Source organism: Halichoerus grypus, chromosome 6, assembly GCF_964656455.1.
Source record: "Halichoerus grypus chromosome 6, mHalGry1.hap1.1, whole genome shotgun sequence".
In the NCBI taxonomy this organism is placed as follows: domain Eukaryota; kingdom Metazoa; phylum Chordata; class Mammalia; order Carnivora; family Phocidae; genus Halichoerus; species Halichoerus grypus.
Genome location: NC_135717.1, coordinates 9,119,229 through 9,141,284, shown reverse-complemented (window position 1 = coordinate 9,141,284; position 22,056 = coordinate 9,119,229). Strand labels below are relative to the sequence as shown.

Genomic DNA, 22,056 nt, shown 5'->3' with positions numbered 1-22,056 from the left:
CTCCCACCTCCCAGCTAGCCCCTCGTAGTCTCGGTTCTACGGCCTGTCTCTATGCATTTGCCTCTTCTGCGTCCCTCTTCAAAGTGGAATCACACAGTACTTGTCCCTTGGTGTCTGGCTTCTTTCTTCTGGCATGATGTCCTCAAGGTTCATCCATGGTGTTGCATGTATTGGCACGTGTCCTTCTCAAGGCTGAATAACATTCCATTGTACGTGGACCCCACGGTTTGGTTATTCATTGGTCGATGGACCTTTGGATTGTTTCCACCGTTTTGCTGTTGGGCACAATGTTGCTGTGAACACGGGTGTAGCCCTCCTTCAGATAGTGTCTCCCAGCCTGTTCTCCATACAAATAGCAGTCATGATTTCCTAAAACACAGATCTGATCATTTTTCTTGCTTTTTTTTTTAATAAAGATTTTATTTTTTTGAGAGAGAGAGAGAGCACAAGCAGGGGGAGCAGGAGGAGAGGGAGAAGAGGGAGCACAAGCAGGCTCGGCAGGGAGCCTGATGTGGGGCTGGATCCCAGGACCCTGGGATCATGACCTGAGCCGAAGGCAGACGCTTAACTGACTGAGCCACCCAGGTGCCCCTACTTTCTTGCTTACCGTCCACAAGGGGCCCCCCGTTGCTCACACAGTGGAGTCCTGATACCTTGGGACAGGCATTTGCGGCTTCATGATTCCTGCCCACCTTCCAGCCCCTCTGAGCTTGCCCCTGACGTGCTGTGTGTTCTCCAGGCACACCCTGTCCTTTCCAGCTCCCTGTGTTTCTGCGCATGCTCTTCTCTGCACACAGAAGCTCTGCTCATTTTCCAAGACCCGGCTTAAACACCCAGCCTGCTTGGACCCCGAAAGTGAATGAACCCTACCCTCTGCCATGTGCCAGCATTTGCAAACTGTGTGTTGAAAGGAGCATGGGTTCTGAGGTCACACAGAAGGAATCAGAATTCCCACCTCTGCCACTCGTTCGCTGGGTGACTTTGGGCAAGCTTCTTAACCTCTATGAATCTCTTTCCTTGTCTCTAAAGTGTGTCATTGAAAGATGCTTTTCAGAAAAAGGCAAAATCATGGCTTTCACACAGGTGTAAAAATGAACACATTAAAGATTTTATTTTACTCAGAATGAGGGAACCAGGCAGATGTTATAACTGGTTCAAAAGAGAATTTGAAAAGACACCTTTATAGATCAGAAATATTAAAATGAATATGCAAATAGAGGCAAATTGGGTTTTCCACTCAATTGAACCTTTATTGAATGCAACAGAATCCATATGTCTACTGGTTACCTACACCTTACAGAGTTGCAAAATAGTTCCCATAGAATCAGAATCTGATAAAGCAGAATGTTTATTCTATTAGATAATGCATCTCTTTCCCTGCTTGACTTTAGTCCCCACCAATATATTTTTTCTTCTCTTTCTGCGCATAAGGAAGACTGAACTTCTAGTCCCCTTTGTGGTACAATGAGTTGTGAGTGGGATTGACAGGTGTCACTATGGGGCCAAAGCATTTTGCTGCTGGTTCAGGGTTCTGTTTTCCCTGGGGCTGCAATCCTGAAGGCATGGTTGAGATGGAATCTCTGTTGACCTGGATCCCCCCCTGAGGGACTCCATGAGCAAAGCTTCCTCCCCACCCATGTTGGATGTGTAGTATGAGTGGGACATAAACTGAGATTTGGGCTTACTTGTCTTGCAGCATAACTTAACTCATACTGACTTATCTCAAAGGAATTGTGACAAAAGCTCATTATGCAGGGTCTGGCATATAGATGTCACCCCATCACTGTTCTTACCTTTCCCAGCATTCCTCTGTAATACTTAACTACCTTGTATCATAATAACCTATTCCTGGGGGGGTGTCTGGCTGGCTCAGTCAGTTAAGCGTTGGACTCTTGATTTCGGCTCTAGGTCTTGATCTCAGCCTCGTGTCAGGCTCCCCACTTAGCGGGGAGTCTGCTTGAGTCCCCTCTCTCTGCCCCTCCCCCTGCTCACACACATGCTCTCTCTCTCTTTCTCTCTAAAATAAACAAATAAATCTTTAAAAAAATAATGTATTCCGGGGTCTATACTTCTTGTTAGAACATGAGTGCCACAAGGCGAGAGACCATGATTGTTGGCCTTTGAATTTTGAAATAGCATCTGGCCACCCAATAGTTCATAACAAATGTTTTCTAAATAAATAAGTCAAGTATTTATTGAAGTCAAGCTCTGTGACTTGAGCAAGTTTTACACTTTTGGAGCCTTAGATTTTTCAAATCTCTAAATTGGAGACAAAAAATTCCTAATGGATTTGTAAGGAATGGAAAAAAGCAAGGGGATGTGGGAGCACTTTATCATTTAAGGTTTTGTAAAAATGAGAGGGATTATTATGAATTAAAGAAACCAAGGCCCCCAAAGTTGGAGTGCCTCAACTCAAACCAGGACTAAAACTTGAAATTTTGGTACTTAAATGTCCAGAGTTGAAGGGGCCCTGAGAGGCCCTTCCAGAAGTCTCCTCGAGGGCATCAACCACATGCATCTCCAGGGACCTACATGCGTATGCTCCTTTTTTGCCCAAATGGAACTACAGAATGATGATTCACTGCTGATGTCAGTGAGTCAGTGGGGAGGGGCAAGTGTCTCATGAGACTCCCATCAGCCAGGACCAGTCTGAGAGACCCTTGGGAGACAGTAACCAGGGGACAGAGCAGGGACGCCAGCCCCTGGAAGTCACTTTGGGAGCATATGCTACCCAAGTAGCTCAGGATTGTCCTCAAGGGACCAAGAGATTTGTTTGCTTCCTAATTAGTAAAGCATTTTTCCTGATGCTTTGGTCTGAGGTCCAAGATTTGCAATTTCATAGCTGTCCAGTGGGGTCATGCTGTTGTATAAGTGGCATGAGGAAGTGGACAAAACCACAGGATGTGGAGTAAGAGAGACTGGGTAGAGCCCACGTTCCACCAGTCATAAGAAATGTTACCTTAGACCCACTGCTTCATGTCTCCAATTCTGTTTCCTTGAAAATGGGAATCATTCTGTTGTACTCACCTCACAGGATTGAGGAATATTCTAGAAGTGTTTTACGAATGAGATGGCAATATATAAATATCATTTTGACAACTATTGTCCTGTTGCACTGTACAAACCTCACTATGATCCTTTACCAAGCCCTGCCCATCTTTCTGGATCCACCCCTGGCCTCCCTCATGAAGCCTCATCTGCACACGCTGGTCTCTCTTTCAGATTGTTCCTGAGCATGCTTTCGTGCTTTGACGGAATTTGGGAGTTCTAAGGAACCCTGAACATCTATTCCAACTTCCTTGTTTTATGAACGAAGAAAGTGAGGGCCCAGCATATGGTGGCTCCAGTCAAACTCACACAGGTCCCTTATCTTGCAGGGGATCTTAATGGCTTTGTGTGTATTTCATTGCTCCCCTCCTCCCTTCGAGCACCCCCAACCCCTAAACTGTACCTTCTGAGGATTGAGCTAAGTCTTCCTTTTCTCATATCTTTCCCCTGCCGTCCTCCTGCAGTGTTTGCTCATGACCCTGGATCTCAGACAAGTCCTCAGTAAAGACTCCTAGGTAGAACGAACCTCTCTGTAAATCTGCCAGCTATCAGGGAGGGGTAGTCTTTAAAAGATGGGAGACAGTTGCCATCTGCTGGTAAGTCCGCGGAACTACAGATCAATGTCTGTGTTGCTGATACACCATCAAGGTGGGTTTGGTCTTGTAGGCTTGCATGCCTTGTCCTCTTCTCCTACACAGACCTGACTCAGAGGTGAGCCTGGGCAAAGTGTATCCAGTAACTTTTGTCTTTGGTGGCATAGTCCACAAATGTTTGCGGAAGCCTTCATTTGTGTAAAGATATTTAGACTTAACCTCTGACTTCTGGGAGCTGGCAATCTGGTGGAGAGCCCGGACTATCAACTATATTATAACTGTACGCAAGTTCTACCATCGTGGGGGAACACAGCGGGAGTCCTTCAGAGGCAGGAGGGGGCTACTGCTTTTGAGAGCATGGAGGAAATCACTGAGACCCCATGGAAAATATGACCTTAACATTCTCGTCAAATGGAAGAGGCATTTTGCCATTTGGGGTCTAGTTTGGCAAGTGGAATTTTGTCAGGGAGAGACTGGGAATGGAGAGGGGATGTTCCAGGGAAGGAAAGAACATTTAGGACATAAAACGAAGTGGCCACTTGAAGGCCTGAAGCGAGCGAGGGGTTGTCTCATACAATTCAGAAAAGCAGAGTGGCCCAGTGTCTTTGTGTGAGTGGTGGGTGATAAGCTGGAAAAGTGGGCTGGGGCCTGGACCAGGGAAACAGATGCTGTCGATGCCCCACTCATGCTCTCAGGCCTTACCATTGTATCCCAGCCTGCCGGCATCTATGTCTCTTTGAAGGCTCTCTCTGGTAGCTGCTCTTCCCTCATACACAGCAGGTATAAGGTGCATCACTCCCCCTGACCATCAGCCAATGACTGAATGGAGGTGGTGTATAAATACCCCTACTCCCTCGCTCCTTGAGTCAGGTTAGCTCTGAGACATGTGTTTGACCATCATTTCCCAGAAGTCCCCAACAGGATTAAGCTCAGTTGCCCACAGTGGTAACTTGCCCAATAACACACTCTTATTGGCTGCCTTTCCTTTCCTGTCTCACTTCCCTATTTCCTTTTTAAAAAAGATTTTATTAATTTATTTGAGAGAGAGAGAGAGTCAGAAGGAGAAGCCGAGCCTGATGTGGGGCTCGATCCCAGGACCCTGGGATCATGACCTGAGCTGAAGGCAGACGCTTAACTGACTGAGCCACCCAGGCGCCCCTCACTTCCCTATTTCCTACTGGTGTCTCCTGGCATCACCACCAAAATATACTACATGCACTAACATTTTTTTTTTAAGCTTTTATTTATTTATTTGACAGAGAGAGACACAGCAAGAGCAGGAACACAAGCAGGGGGAGTGGGAGAGGGAGAAGGAGGCTTCCTGCAGAGCAGGGAGCCCGATGCGGGGCTTGATCCCAGGACGCTGGGATCATGACCTGAGCCGAAGGCAGACGCTTAACGGCTGAGCCACCCAGGCGCCCCTGCACTAACATTTTTATCTCAAGACCTGTTTCTAGAGAAACTCAATCTAAAACATCATGGAAGTTAAGAAGATTGGACTTCAAGCAATAAGTGCTTCCTTAAGGCCAAGTCATAATAGCCATTATGCACAGATAGTGTCTTATAAACTGCCATCCTCCTCATGTGCTCTCCTGGGGTGGCGGGGTCTTCCAGACGGTCTTAATCGCTGGGTACATATTGCAATGTGTAACCCAAGAATGCATATATCCCAGTCTCTGCCCTCACTTGAAGAACTAGCGCATCCTAGTACAATGCTGTTTTTTTTGCTTCTACTACTGGTCACAAATTTCCAAGCTTCCTTCTTTTATAATTTCCTTTGTGTTGAAAGAACTTCCTTTAGCCATTCTTTTAATGTAGGTAGCCAGGACTTTCACCCCTCCCCAGAAGTAATAAGGCATCCCTCCCTTATCAACTAAATGGATTAAATATACCAGTTAAAAGGCAAAGATTGGTATAACAGATTTTTTTAAATGACCCAACTACATGTTGTCTATCTATAAGAAGCTCACTTCATTTTTTTCTTCAAATTTTTATTTAAATTCTAGTTAGTTAACATATAGTGCAATATTGGTTTCAGGAGAATTCAGTGATTCATCTCTTACATATAACACCCAGTGCTCCTCACAACAAGTGCCCTCCTTAATGCCCATCACCCACCTAAACCATCCCCCCACCCACCTCCCTCCATCAACCCTCAATTTGTTCTCTATTGTTAAGAGTCTCTTATGGTTTGTTTCTCTATCTCTTTTTCTCCCTTTTCATATGTTCATCTGTTTTGTTTCTTAAATACCACATATGAGTGAAATCATATGGTATTTGTCTTTCTCTGACTAATTTCACTTAGCATAGTATACTCTGGCTCTAATCACCATGTTGCAAATGGCAAAATTTCATTATTTTTGATGGCTGAGTAATATTCCATTACACACACACACACATACACACACACCAATATATACCACATCTTCTCTATCTATTCATCAGTTGATGGACCCTTGGGCTGTTTCCATAGTTTGGCTATTGTTGATAATACTGCTATAAATATCAGGGTGCATGTACTCCTTCGAATCTGTATTTTTGTATCCTTTGGGTAAATACCTAGTAGTGCAATTGCTGGACCATAGGGTAGTTCTATTTTTAACTTTTTGAGGAATCTCCATACTGTTTTCCAGAGTGGCTGCACCAGTTTGCATTCCCACCAACAGTGTAGGAGGGTTCTCCTTTCTCCACATCTTCCCCAACGCCTGTTGTTTCTTGTGTTGTTAATTTTAGCCATTCTGACAGATGTGAGGTGATAGCTCATCGGGTTTTGATTTGTATTTCCCTGACAATGAGTGATATTGAGCGTCTTTTCATGTGTCTGTTAGCCATCTGGAAGTCTTTTTTGGAAAAATATCTATTCACATCTTCTGCCCATTTCTTAATTGGATTACTTGTTTTTTGGCTGTTGAGTTTGATAAGTTCTTTATAGATTATAGATACTAACCCTTTATCATACATGTCACTTGTGAATATCTTCTCCCATTCCACAGGCTGCCTTTTAGTTTTATTGATTGTTTCCTTTGCTGTGCAGAAGTTTTTATCTTGATAAAGTCCCAACAGTTCAGTTTTGCTTTTGTTTCTGTTGCTTCTGGTGATATGTCTAGTAAGAAGTTGCTCAGCCAAGGTCAAAGAGGTTGTTGCCTGTGTTCTTCTCCAGCATTTTGATGGTTTTCTGTCTCATATTTAGGTCTTTCATCCATTTTTAATTTATTTTTGTGTATGGTGTAAGAAAGTGGTCCAGTTTCATTCTTCTGCATGTTGCTGTTCAGTTTAGCCAACAGCATTTGGTGAAGAGACTCTTTTTTCCACTGGATATTCTTTTCTGCTTTGTCAAAGATTAGTTGACCAAGGAAGCTCACTTCAAATATAACAATATAAGTAGGTTAAAAGTAGAAGGATCAAGAAAGATATAGCATGCAAATATTAATCAAAAGAAAGCAGAGGGGTGCCTGGGTGGCTCAGTTGGTTAAGCATCTGCCTTTGGCTCGGGTCATGATCAGGGCCCTGGGATCAAGCCCTGCATTGGGCTCCCTGCTCAGTGGGAGGTCTGCTTCTCCCTCTCCCTCTGCCCCTCCTCCCTGCCTATGTTCTCTCTCTGTCTCTCAAATAAACAAATAAATCTTAAATAAAATCTTAAAAAGAAAAGAAAGCAGAAGTGGCTATATTAGGTAATATCAGGTAATTAGGGTATATCAGGTAATTTGACTTCAGAGCAAAGAAAATTACCAGGGACACAGAGAGACATTACATAATGATGAAGGGGCCAATCCACCAAGAAGACATAGTAATCCTAAATATGCATGTACCAAGCAACAGAGCTGCAAAATATGTGAAGCAAAAATTGAAAGAAATGAAAGGAGAAATAGACAAATCTATAATTATACTCAGAGACTTCAGAACCCCTCTTTTGACAACTGATTAAACAACTGCTACAAGCCCTGGCTGGCTCAGCTGGTGGAGTGTGTGACTCTTGATCTTAGGGTTGTAGGTTCAAGCCCCACATTGGGTGTAGAGGTTACTTAAAAATAAAATCTTAAAAAAAAGGAAAATCAGCAAAGATATAACAAAACCCAACAACATTATCAACCAATAGGATCTAATTGATGTTTATAGAACATTTCACCCAACAATAGCAAAGTACACATTCTTTTCAAGTGCGCAAGGAGCATATGCCAAGGTACACTATATATTTTGGGCCATAAAACAAACCTAAAATTGAAAAGAATCGAAATCATACAGACTGTATTCTCTGACCACAGTGGAATAAAACTACACATCAATAACAAAAAGATGAAAGACACTTGGGACAAACATTTGGTAACTAAATAATTGAATTAAAACAATCCATGGGTCAAAGAGGAAATCTCAAGGGAAATAAAAGAAATACACTGAATTGAGTGAAAATGAAATTACAATGTTTAAAAATGTGTGAGACAGAGCTCACAGTGTTAAGAGAGAAATTTACAGCATTAAATGCTTACATTAGAAAAAAAGAAAAGTTGCAAATCAATAATCTAAGCTCCTACCACAAAAAAATTAGAAAAGAAAAATTCTCAACAAAGTGAATATAAAGGGAATGTCCTCAACATAATAAAAGCCATATATGACGAGCCTATAACTAACATCATACTCAGATTTTCCTCTAAGATTGGGAACAAGACAAGGATACCCACTCTTGCTACTTTTTTTTTTTTTAAGATTTTATTTATTTATTTGACAGAGACAGAGATAGCGGGAACAGGAACACAAGCAGGGGAGTGGGAGAGGGAGAAGTAGGCTTCCTGCTGAGCAGGAAGCCTGATGTGGGGCTCGATCCCAGGACGCTGGGATCACGACCTGAGCCGAAGGCAGACCCTTAATGACTGAGCCACCCAGGCGCCCCTCTTGCTACTTTTATTCAACATAGTAGTGGAGGTCCCAGCCAGAGCAATTAGGCAAGAAAAAGAAATAAATATATCCAAACTGAAAAGGAAAACATAAAACTGTCATTATTTGCAAATGATGTGATATTATATGTGGAAAACCCTAAAGACTCCACCAAAAAACTGTTAGAACTAATACATGAATTCAGTAAAGCTACAGGATACAAAATCAATATACAAATATCAGTTGCATCTCTATACACTAAAAATGAATTATCAGAAAGATAAATTAAGAAAACAATCCCATTTACAATTGCATCTAAAAGAATAAAATACCTGGAAATAAATTTAATGAGGAGGTGAAAGACCTCTATCTTGAAAACTATAAGGCATTATAGATGTCTAGGCATATATATCTATAGAAAGAAACTAAAGAAGCTATAAATAAATAAATGGAAAGATATTCTATGCTCATGGATTGGAGGAACTAATACTGTTAAAATGTCCACACTACCCAAAGCAATCTATAGTTCAATGCAATCCCTATCAAAATTCCAATGGCATTTTTCACAGAAATAGAACAAAAAATCCTAAAATTTGTATGGGGTTGCAAAAGACCCTGAATAGCCAAAGCAGTCTTTTTTTTTTTTTTTAAGGTTTTATTTATTTATTTGACACAGAGAGAGAGAGAGCGGGCACAAGCAGGGGGAGCAGCAGAGGGAGAGGGAGAGGGAGAAGCAGGCTCCCCGCTGAGCAGGGAGCCCACCGTGGGGCTTGATCCCAGGACCCTGGGATCATGACCTGAGCTGAAGGCAGATGCTCTACCGACTGAGCCACCCAGGCGCCCCTAGCCAAAGCAGTCTTAAGAAAGAAGAAAGCTGAGGCATCACTCTCCCTGATTTCAAACCATATTACAAAGTTATAGTAATCAAAACAGTATGAGGATGGCATAAAAACATACACATAGATCAATGAAACAGAATGGAGGGCCAAGAAATGAAGCCACACTTATATGGGCAATTAATTTATGACAAAGGAGCAAAAAATATACAATGGAGAAAGGACAATCTCTTCAATAAGTAATGGTGTTGGGAAAACTGGACAGACACATGCAAAAGGATGAAACTGGACCACTGTCTTCCACCAGACCCCAAAATAAACTCAATGATTTAAAGACTTGAACATAAGACCTGAAACTGTAACATTCCTAGAAGAAAACATAGGCAATAAGCTCCTTGACATCAGTCTTGGTGATGAGTTTCTGGATTTGACATCAAAGGAAAGGCAGCAAAAGCAAAAATAGGGCGCCTGGGTGGCTCAGTTGGTTAAGCAACTGCCTTCGGCTCAGGTCATGATCCTGGAGTCCCGGGATCAAGTCCCGCATCGGGCTCCCTGCTCGGCAGGGAGTCTGCTTCTCCCTCTGACCCTCCTCCCTCTCATGCTCTCTGTCTCTCATTCTCTCTCTCTCAAATAAATAAATAAAATCTTAAAAAAAAAAAAGCAAAAATAAACAATCAGGACTACATCAAACTAAAAGCTTTTGCATTAACAAAAGAAACCATCAACAAAATGAGAAGGCAATCTACTGAGTGGGAGAAGATATTTGCAAATGATATATCCTATAAGGTGTTAATATCCAAAATATATAAAGAATTTATACAACTTGGGGCACCTGGCTGACTCAATCAGTGGAGCATACAAATCTTGATGTCAGGGTCATGAGTTCAAGCTCCACTTTGGATGTGGAGCCTACTTAAAAAAACACACACACAGAAAAACTTCTGCAACTCAACACAAAAAAAAACAAATAATCTGATTTAAAAATGGGCAGAGGACCTGAATAGGCATTTTTCCAAACAAGACATACAGATGGCCAATAAACATGTGAAAAGATACTCAACATCACTAATCATCATGGAAATGCAAATCAAAACCACAATAGATATCATCTCACACCAATCAGAATGACCAGTATCAAAAAGACAAGAAATAATAAATGTTGGCAAGGATATGGAGCAAAGGAAACCCTGTGCACTGTTGGTGGAATGTGAATTCTTGCTGCCTCTATAAAAATCAGTATGGAGTTTCCTCCAAAAACTAAAAATAGCAGTACCATATGATTCAGTAATTGCACTTCTGGGTACTTACCCAAGGAAAACAAAACACTAATTGGAAAAGATATATGCATCCCTATGTTTACGGCAGCATTATCTAATATATATATATATATAATAAAATATAGATTATATATATATATATAGTCTTTTTGACCTTGAGTTAACTTTGGGATGTTCTAGAGGGTCTCTGGAACATCTCAAAGGATTTGTTCTACTCCTTCTAAAAATGGAGATGTTAAACTAATTAGGCTTATTTGATATGTTAAATTACATGGAAAGCATTGTCAAATAGGTAATGATAAACCTTGTTATGTTATATTGTATAGGTGAATGTTATTAATATTAATATTCCAGAAATTATATGAAATTCCAGGAAATCTGATATGTCTTGGTATTATGTTACCGGTCCTAATTCCGGTTATTATCTTAAAAAGTTGTATGTTATAGAAATAACCACGTTTCCTTGTCAATTCCATTGTAATGAACTCTCATCAGATCTTTAATAATGGACATTTCTAGGGGTACCTGGCTGGCTCAATCAGAAGAGCATCTGACTCTTGATCTCAGAGTTGTGAGTTGGAGCCCCATGCTGGGTGTAGAGATTACTTAAATAAATAAAACTTAAAACATTATAAAAAATAATGGACATTTCTAAGTCTTTGGTCATTTCCAGTTATTATTTTACTCTGGTGCTTTTTGCAAAAGTATACCCACAAATGTGATTCATGGAAAGAGCTCTGACAAAGTACAGATTTCTGATAACTGAGATCATAAAACTGATCATAAAATTGAACTGAGATCACAAAATTGGGTAAGAATTTCCAGAACTAATGGAAAACCTGGATTCAAACAGCAAAAACTAATAAATGGGGCTGAATGAACTGACAAGAATGATTAGAACTTCTATGTCTTTTTGTTTAAAATGTTGCTGGTTCTTTAACTTTTGCTTTCTAGATATGAAGACACCTTTCCTCTTAAGCTAGCTATGTTTTATATCAATTTAGTAAAATGTGCCTTTGTAAACCAAAATGAAACATTTGTCTTTCTCTCCCTACCTGATCCCCCCAGAATTTGGAAACTCTTGAGTTCATTTTTGCATGGTAATATAAGTAGTTATTTGCATAAGATCAATGAAAATCTGTTCTCCTTGAAACAGAACACAATTTAAAATATTAGTTATATTACCAAGATTTTAACTGGATTGTCATTTTTAAGAGAGATGTGCATAGATTCAGATATGACCAGACAGCTTTAAGGGATTAAAATGGACTTCTATGGAGCCAATAAATTCCTCGACTCAGAGGCTTTTAAAAGTTCAATCTGAGAGGGGCGCCTGGGTGGCTCAGTCGTTGAGCGTCTGCCTTCGGCTCGGGTCGTGATCCCAGAGTCCTGGGATCGAGCCCCGCATCGGGCTCTCTGCTCAGCGGGGAGCCTGCTTCTCCCTCTCCCACTCTGCCTGCTTGTGTTCCCTCTCCCACTGTCTCTCTCTGTCAAATAAATAAATAAAATCTTAAAAAAAAAAAAAAAAAGTTCAATCTGAGATTCCTTATAAAAAAGTTTCAGCAGACTCTACAACCCAGCAATTGCACTACCGGGTATTTACCCAAAGATACAAATGTAGGGATCTGAAGAGGTACGTGCACCCCGATGTTTATAGCAGCACTGTCCACAATAGCCAAACTATGGAAAGAGCCAAGATGTCCATCACAGATGAATGGATAAAGAAGATGTGGCATATATACAATGGAATATTATGCAGCCATCAAAAAACACGAAATCTTGCCATTTGCAATGACATGGATGGAACTAGAGGGTATTATGCTAAGGGAAATAAGTCAATCAGAGAAAGACAAGTATCATATTATCTCACTGATATGAGGAATTCTTAATCTCAGGAAACAAACTGAGGGTTGCTGGAGTAGTGGGGGGTGGGAGGAATGGGGTGGCTGGGTGATAGACATTGGGGAGGGTATGTGCTATGGTGAGTGCTGTGAATTGTGTAAGACTGATGAATCACAGATCTGTACCCCTGAAACAAATAATACATTATATGTTAAAAAAAGAAGATAGTAGGAAGGGAAAAATGAAGGGGGGGGTCGGAGGGGGAGACGAACCATGAAAGACGAACCATGGACTCTGAGAAACAAACTGAGGGTTCTAGAGGGGAGAGGGGTGGGGGGATGGGTTAGCCCGGTGATGGGTATTAAGGAGGGCACATATTGAATGGAGCACTGGGTGTTATACACAAGCAATGAATCATGGAACACTACATCAAAAACTAATGATGTAATGTATGGTGACTAACATAATGTAATAAAATAAAATTTAAAAAAATAAAAAAAATAAAAGCAGGGAAAAAAAATAAATAAAAATGCAAATAGTAAAATACTTAAAAAAAAAAGTTTCAGCAGAAGCACCTGGGTGACTCAGTTGGTTAAGTGTCTGACTTTGGCTCAGGTCATGATCTCAGAGTCCTGGGATTGAGCCCTGCATTAGGCTCCCCGCTCAGCAGGGAATCTGCTTGTCCCTTGGCCCCTCCCCCTGTTCATGTTCTCTCTCTCTCTCTTTTTTTTTTTTTTTTGTTTAGAAAACTGCCTTTATTCTATTAGTAGTTGGAAAAATTAACTGGTACAGAAAAAAAGTTCAGTCAGCTGGAGAGAAGAAAGAACGCCACCCAAGAGAACTGGTGGCTCCTGTGGGAGGGAACCTGGGGTACGTGCGCTGTGCATAAGTTCAATGAAAATCTGTTCTCCTTGAAACAGAACACAATTTTAAAATATTAGTTATATTACCAAGATTTTAACTGGATTGTCATTTTTAAGAGAGATGTGCATAGATTCAGATATGACCAGACAGCTTTAAGGGATTGCATAAGTTCAATGGAAAAAGAGCACGTGAACTAGAGCCAGACCCTGCAGTCCAGGTGAGACAGGTCATGCCACCTTCTGAAGTGTCTAAGTGCCTCAGGCATGAAACCAAATTCCTATTTATTTAGCCCAGCTCTGGGGAGGGGGTACTGGGATATGTGGGGCCAAAAACAGGTGATATGGGCCATCTTTTTTATCAGAGAAACTGAGAAAATGGGAATTTTAAAAATGAATTTTCAATCTGACTTTATTTTCAAATACACTTTCTTTTTTAAAAAACCAATACACTTTCTGCAGGGATGACAAATATCAGTATTAGGAAATCCAATTATACAAAAAATACTACATCTAGTCTGGGGTAGATATATTTATTTTTTTGGTAACATACATTAAGTGGCACTAACTTAACTTTTAAAAGTTAAAAAGTTTCAGCAAAGCAGTCTTATAAGAGTTTATATGGTCAGTTGCTATTCTTGCTACACTTTTGTAAATAACCAGGCCAAACTGAATCAAACGAATCCATTTCACTGTGATTATCTGGGAAAAAAACATGAGGATTTTTGTACCTTTGTCAATATTAGATTCTAATCCTGTTAATTGTCTCTGAGGTTTTGTGAGAGGCCTGTAAATTAGACTGGACCCTGAATTCTTCTAGTTTCCTTAAATATCCGACCATGACTCTCCAAAATAACATTTCCAATTTTATTCCCCCCTTCTGAGTTGGCATCCCTAGGAACAAAGACTGCCCTTGAACCTCCTTGAAAAAGACTATGCGAGGTCCTCCTCACTGCAGGGACCTGAAGCTTGGGTACAGATCTCCCAACTAAAGAAAACTCACCTGATGGCTGGTCTTATAGCTGGAGACCCTCTGCATCGAATGACTGGGAAGAGAAGTAGCTGATATCAATGTAGGCCCCTTCGACCCAAGATACTTTGAACATGAAATCCTTTCTTCTTCCCTTTCTTTCCTGGACTCTGGCACTGGCCTGGAAAGATAACACCATTATCCGTTATCTCCCAAGCCATTGCTAAGGGGGGCAACTCTGGATTTATTTATTTATTTATTTATTTATTTATTTATTTATTTATTTAGGCAAGAGGGAGAGAGCATGTGCATGTGCTTATGGGGGCGGGAGAAGCAGGGCACAGGGAGAGAGACAGAGAGAGAGAGGGAGAGAGAGAGAATCCTCCTAAGTAGGCTCTATGCTCCACACCCAGCAGATGGGGGCTTGATCTCAGATCCTGAGATCATGACCTGAGCTGAAATCAGGAGTCAGGTGCTTAACCAACTGAGCTACCCAGGTGCCCCAACCTCTGGAATTTAGAACAGTTTTTTTATTTCAGGCTAGGAGAAAACCTGGCCTAACTGACCCCTGGTCTTTTGATCTATTTAGCTGGTTACCTTCAAGTTTGGCCTCCTGATTCAGGACCATTATATAAACTGGGTTTATTTATTTATTTTTTTAAAGATTTTATTTATTTTTTTGAGACAGAGAGAGCACAAACAGGGGAGAGGCAGAGGGAGAGGGAGAAGCAGACTCCCTGCTGAGCAGGGACCCTGACGTGGGGCTTGATCCCAGGACCCCAAGATCATAACCCGAGCCAAAGGCAGATACCTAATTGACTGAGCCACCCAGGCACCCTTGGGTTTATTATTCTGCTCCTTGTGTGTTTTGTACAATCATTTTTAAGCCTTGTAACCGTTGCCCGTCAAACCTTTGTAGAAATGACGAACCCAGTGGGTGATGCTGGCTCAAGGTTCAAGATGACCTTAGGCACTTAAAACCTTGATAAGATAGAGATGGGAAATAACCGAGAGTTCTTTCTCTTGCCCTTCCTTGTTACTCAAACCTGGTCTTAAATGGCTTCCATTTGCTATGCACTTTCCCTTTGACATGCAACATGACAATTGGGAAAGGTCCTTCCTGACCCTGAAGGACAAACCCACTAAATACGGAAAGTCTGACTCTTAAACAGTGATGATTTCAAGAAAAGATCTTGATCAAAAGGGGGGAATGTGAAAATGAATAAAGGAAACCTCATTCATCAAAAATGGAGCAGGGTGGGCGCCTGGGTGGCTTGGTTGGTTAAGCGACTGCCTTCGGCTCAGGTCATGATCCTGGAGTCCCGGGATGGAGTCCTGCATCGGGCTCCCTGCTCAGCAGGGAGTCTGCTTCTCCCTCTGACCCTCCTCCCTCTCATGCTCTCTCTCTATCATTCTCTCTCTCTCTCAATAAATAAATAAAAATCTTTAAAAAAATGGAGCAGGGACTGGGACACTGGGCTGGCTCAGTAGGTAAAGCATGCGACTCTTAATCTCAGGGTCGTGAGTTCAAGCCCCACATTGGGCATGGAGCCTACTTAAATTAAAAAAAAAAAAAATGGAGTGGGGAAGCCATGAAGAGAGAGCGCTCATGCACCACCACTCACATAGACCAGCAGAAAGAAGGGAGATGTCCTCTCTGCCGGGTAACCACAGACACTTCCAGCTCTCATTTTCCTCCAATGAACTTTTGTTCGAAACAACCCTTCCCAACTTCCTCCTTTCCTCTGTAGAAGGACGTTCTCCTTTGTTCTCCCGACCTGTCCATGGTTCCCTCTAGTTTGGTTTCTCTACTATTCCAGAATTACCTCAATTGCTGTTCCCTAAGCTCTGTTGTTTAAGTTTGATGGTGGATAGATAATATATTTTCCAAAGATTTTATTTATTTATTTATCTATCTTTTTGCGGGGGGCGGGGTAGAGGGAGAGGGAAAGAGAGCATCTCAAGCAGACTCCCTGCTGAGCGTGGACCCTGGTTTAGAGGGGCTCGATCTCACAACCCTGAGATCATGACCTGAGCCACAATCAAGAGTCAGACGCTCAACTGACTGAGCCACCTGGGTGCCTCGATTTTTATGTTTGTTGATTGACACCTTATGAGAAAACACTGCCAGATATGGAGGCATTTTATTTACCAGCACCAACAGGCCATGAGGGGTTGCACAGAATTTAATTTTCCAAATAACATAAACTTACGTCTCTAAATAATGTGAAAACATTTGATGGGCATTTTGCCAAAATATATCGAACTTTCCCTGGCTTTTTTTTTTTTTTTGGCATAAAAACATAGGAAGAATTCCATACCGGTGCTGGGGCAGGGAACCAGCCAAAAATATCGACTCCGTTTCTTTGCTTTGAAGAAGACTCAGGTTTTACTGAATAAGAATGCTTAGGAGCAAATCAAATCTTAATGGAGAAATCTTTATTATAAGCCTCTCCTCCTCCTCAGTCCCACAGAGCCTTCTGCTGAAGAAAATCTCCAAGTTCCACCAAGGACAAGCAGGGTCAAGAGCAGGGCCCAGGTGTCCTTGGGCTTAAAATTCAACAGTTAGGATAGCTGCTGTTTCTGAGTAAAGTGATGTATCTTTGCACCCATTCTTCCTTTGGCTGTGCACAGACTTTATGGCCTTTTTTGGTAGTGAATCTGGAAAAGAGAAGTTAACAGTCAATACTGAGAACTTTTGTCTCCTGTAGAGATGGAAATTGGGCGGGGGCAGCCCCTTGACTCACTTTCTCTTGCCTCGCTGCACCTGTTACAGTTTCTGCTTCTGATTCTGGTCCTTGCTTTCCCCTCTGCCCTGTTTTCCACTGGAGCCCATGCTCCCAGGCCCACCTCCCCCAGGAAATCATTTCCAACAGCTTTAGTCCAAAGCATGTAACCTGTACCATGCCTCTTAATTCTTTTGTTTTAACATAGACACTTTATTGAGATATCATTCACATGCCATGCCCACCATCCATTTTAGAACATCAGCTTGACCCCCCAAAAGTCTTTATTATTTTTAATTCATGGAATTATAGCACATCAGGTCTTCAAGTAATAACATGAGATCAAAGCCTGTTGTGCTGCTCAATTCTTACCCACATTATCATGGGTTATTGGCCCTGGCTGTATATATAGGATTCCTGCATTCCTTACAACACTGTGCACTCATGAAGAGTGGGGGTCATTGCTTGATACCCCTGAGTGTCCTCTAGCCTCAGCTGTGCTGAGAGCCTAGGTCGGGGATGCTCCAGCCTGGAGTAGCTCACAGGGCACAGCGGTATTTACGGGGCTCTCAGGCTGGCCCCATGCTGGAGAGAAGAGCCAAAACGATGGGAAAATGGGGGAGAGGCAGGGCTTTGTGAACCTTTGAAATTTCTTTGACATCACTCCCATTAAAAGATGGGGATTTGTGTCCCCTCCCTTCGAATTAAGGCCAGCCTTAGGGACTGGTCAACCAGTAGATCGAGGCAGAGGTGATGCTGTGTGACCTCATAGGCTAAATCATAGAAGGTTATGGAACTTCTGCCTGGTTCACAGGGGCACTTAGGCTGGAGCTTTGAACCAGCTTGTAAGGAGGCCCCCCACTCCAGGTAACCACACCGTGCTGAAGCCCAAACTGGCCCAACAGACACCGCACAGAAAGGCCCCGAAGGGAGATGCCACCAGCTACAACAACTCCAGCTCCATCTGACTCTACCCCCAGGACAGATGCCAAGCCAGAACCATCCGGCCAAACCCCATTGCAAGTCCTGTCCCACAGAGATCAGAAAGGGATCATTGTGGTATTAAGCCACTAAGTTTTGGGGCAGTCCGTCATATAGTGATTGATAACCGATGTTGGCCTCTCCCCTTTCCTTTACAAATGAGGAAACTTGACTTGCCCAAGGTCACATAGCTTGCAAGTGACGGAGCCACTGCTTTGAGCCCAGCTCAGGGCTCTTTGCCAGATGTTACATGTTGACATCTTAAAAGCCCCAGAAAGCTTTAAATCAAGACACAAAGGAGAAAATTCTGAGCCCCAGAGTGTGCGCGCCCCCCGCCCCCCCCCCCCGCCACAATTAGGCACTTGAGCGTCCCTTTCCTATTCCTAACTGTCTCAAAACAATGACATTCAGGTCTGCCACTGGAGCCCATTCTCCCCGCTTCTGCACCATTCTCTGATGTTCAGGAACCCGATGCCCTTGGGAGCAGCAACCAGCCCTTCCCTGTGTATTTCATTTAAAGATAGCTTCCATTTGCCAAACCAGTACTGTGTGCGGGCACAGTGCCAAAGACTTTGCATGTGATATCTCATTTAGTCCTGCCAGGGGCCCTGTGTTCTCTCTCCCACTACTGAAGAGCCCGGCACGACTTGGCTCCTGTCTACCTGTCTGTTTGTCAGCGACATGTTCTTCCCACATACCTGCTGCTCTCTGCCTGGCACATCCTTGTTCCACTTTGGAACAAGGCCACTCCCACTTATCCTTGGGGGTCTCAGTGTACATGTCGCTCCTCTAGGAGACCTTCCTCGCACCAACTTAGGTCCTCGTGTGACTATGATGAAGGGAAGCAGAATATGCCCCCCAAAAATATGCCACTTTGGCAGAAGGATTATTTTGAGCTAAAGACACTTAAAAAAAAAAAAAAAAAAGAACAGCAGGTGCAAGAAGGGTGTTCTGACCTCCTCTTTTCCCCCTGAAAGCAGGAGATAGAATTCCCATTTGAAAGATATCCTTCCTGTACCAGGAGAAAAGAAATATTCCTATCGCCAGAGATAGGAAGTCAAGGCCAAGAGAAATCTTTACAAAGAGACCTTGTTAAGGTAAGTCTTACTATCCCGTATAGCCTATCCTATAGATTTTAGTCACATTTCCACAATCAACTCTTTCTGTTCAAGCTAGCATAAAAGTATTTGGGTTTTGCCACTTCTTTGGGTCTTCATTTTCCTATGGGGGCTCTCGTGTACATGTAAAAATTTGTGGGGTTTTTTTTTTTTTGCTGTTAATCTGTCTTACATCAATTTCCTTCTCGGGCTCAGCCAGAGCCCCTAAGAGGGCAGAGATCAAATTCTGCCTCCCCTACAACCAATTCCCTCCTGCTCTCTCTCTTCATTGCATTATCTATTTTATGCAAACACCTTTAACAGCCTTTTCTTATGCTAAGATGTAAGGTCTATAAGGACTGTCTGTTCTCCCTTTTATACCCAGCACTTAGCACATGGCTTGGCACATGGTATGAAAGTTAGGAAACCAAGGCTCCAGGGTCCCACTCAGTGGCAGAGGCAGGGTGACAACCCAAGTTACCAGAGTCCCATCCTGAACCTCGTCTTGGCACTGTGGCCCAGCGCCCAGGCACTTACGTGGCTGGTGGGGACCCTGAAAGTCCAAACAAAAAATACTCACATCACAGCCTGCTGGGAGCAGCTGTTCCTGGTGAATTTATAGGAATGCACCCACTTCCAGGGAAGGATCTTGTGGCTATATTGGAAGCAGCAGAACTTGGCCACATCACTGCCACCTAAAAAAAACAGGGAGAGGAAGGAGCTGGGAGGTGACCCTTTGCTTCTACTCCCAGCCTGCACCAGGGAAGGGAGTGGGACAGCTCCATACGTCTGGCAACTCCACGATGGACACTCAGGATGAAGATCAGGAGAACAAGAAAGCCAACAGAAAAGCTCTTCATGGTGCTGCAAGCTGGGCCCTTCACAGCTTTCTCCCAAATTCCTCCTGACTCCACCTGACCCCCTTTTTATAGGGCTAAGTTGGCTCTGAAGAGAATTCTGGAGAAATTTGTGGCCGAGAACAAGAGCAGCTCTTGTGACCCTAGAGCGGAAGAGCAACCTGATACCTTTGGAAGAAGATTGGAAAGAAAGTAAATGTCATTTGAGGGGAGGGGAGGGGCCAGCACACCATTGGTAGTTTCTGCCCAGGTGTTTTTCGTCCTCTGCTTTAAGAAGCCAAAGCAGAGGAAATGAAATAGTGGTTCTCCAGAACTGACTTAAAATACCTTAGAACACAACTGATGTCCTGGATTGATTTTTGGCTCTTGACCAAAGCTTTCTTTGCTTTTTATTTTTTTATTTTTATTTTTTTAGATGTTATTTATTTGACAGAGAGAGACACAGCGAGAGAGGGAACACAAGCAGGGGGAGTGGGAGAGGGAGAAGCAGGCTTCCCGCTGAGCAGGGAGCCCGATGCGGGGCTCGACCCCAGGACCCTGGGATCATGACCTGAGCCGAAGGCAGACGCCCAACGACTGAGCCACCCAGGCGCCCCAGCTTTCTTTACTTTTTAAACATTGCTTCTCTCTCTCTCTCTCTTTTTTAAAGATTTTACTTATTTATTTGAGAGAGAGAGAGCATGAGAGGGGGAGGGTCAGAGGGGGGAGGTCAGAGGGGGGAGGGGTTAGAGGGAGAAGCAGACTCCCTGCTGAGTAGGGGCTCAGTCCTGGGGCTCAATCCTGGTGGGGCTCAATCCTGGGACTCCGGGATCATGACCTGAGCCAAAATCAGACCCTCAACCGACTGAGCCACCCAGGTGCCCCAACATTGCTTATCTCTTGGTGAGGCATGGACGGTCTCAGCACACGAGCATAGAGCAGCCTGATCATAACAATGAATGTTCAAGAACAGTGCTCTGGCATGTTCCCGTCCTATCTTCTCAGTGCCACGCATCACTCGGCCCTTGGTGCTAGAGCTGCTTGGGGGCACTTAGAGCTTATCTCATCTGGTTTAGAGGGTCCCAAACCTGACAGAACATCACAATTGCCTGGAGCCTGGAAAAAACAAAAAACAAAAAACGGTGATATTCTGTGTACCTGCTTTGTACCTCCTGGGTCAGGCTCTTTGGGAGAGACAGTGAGGAATCTACATTTTAGCCAGATCTGACTAAAATGGAGAAAGCGTATTCTAGAGTGGGCCAGTGAATTTCACCAAGTCTTAGGGAGGGATAGAGCGGGACTTTCAGATCTGTATCCACCTCCTGAGAATGCCCCCCTCGGGCTTTAAAAATTTGAGTTTAAGACAAAAAAAAAATCCACTAGCCATCTAGAACCATAGGATTTTTCAGAGCTAACTGGGACCCTTTAAAACAGCACCGCCCCCCCCCAACACCTCAGTCATCCAGACTATTCTGACTATGGTTCTGAACTCACCTCACTGTTGACCTTGTCTCAACTTAAGATGGCTCTGACTTTGACAAAATTCTTTTAGGTTCTTTTTAAAATTTGGCTGAAATCTGTATTTCCATTGCTTCTACTCTGTTCAAAAATGCCTAATTTTGGAAATTGAGCAAATTGAGGTTTGGGCAGATTTGAAGACCATTGTTTTAGGTTGGGTTCCCCTAAAACAGGTGCTGAGACAAGGACCCCAGCGTAAGCAATTTGTGAAGGTGGTAATTCCAGAAGACACCAGTCGGGGAGAGCGGACAGGAGGTGGGGAAGGGAGGGCACCAACATGGGGATGGGTGATCAAGCAGGTTACTGCCATGGGCAGCTGAAGCTTGGTAGCTCTGAGGGGCTCGGGGACCTGTGCAGAACAAACCTGAGTTGGCCCTACTGTGGGGTGAGGAAGTGGGGATATTAACCCTCCACCTCTCTTCATTTCATTGGTTGAGGGCTGCATCCCACATCTCTGTCTTGTCCTAGGAGCAGGCTGAGAATGCTCTGTGATCAGGGTAACAGCCCTCAGGCAGGGCAAGTGTCCTCAATTAGCAGACTTTGATTCACAGAAGTGAGTGATAAGGGATATGGGTGGGGCCCCAACAGCACCTGCTACCATTA

The 22,056-nt window shown here is 43.2% G+C and overlaps 1 protein-coding gene across 1 annotated transcript; it reads right to left on the bottom strand.

Moving 5' to 3' along the window:
• Positions 1 to 16,502: 16,502 nt before the first annotated feature.
• Positions 16,503 to 20,112, bottom strand: CCL26 (C-C motif chemokine ligand 26). The gene is made up of 3 exons (XM_036112523.2): positions 19,887 to 20,112; positions 19,680 to 19,794; positions 16,503 to 16,956 (listed from the first exon to the last, which is right to left on the bottom strand). Exons 1-3 carry the CDS (start codon positions 19,957 to 19,959, stop codon positions 16,854 to 16,856), a joined length of 291 nt encoding a protein of 96 aa, XP_035968416.1. The 5' UTR covers positions 19,960 to 20,112; the 3' UTR covers positions 16,503 to 16,853.
• Between the last annotated feature and the right edge of the window lie 1,944 nt (positions 20,113 to 22,056).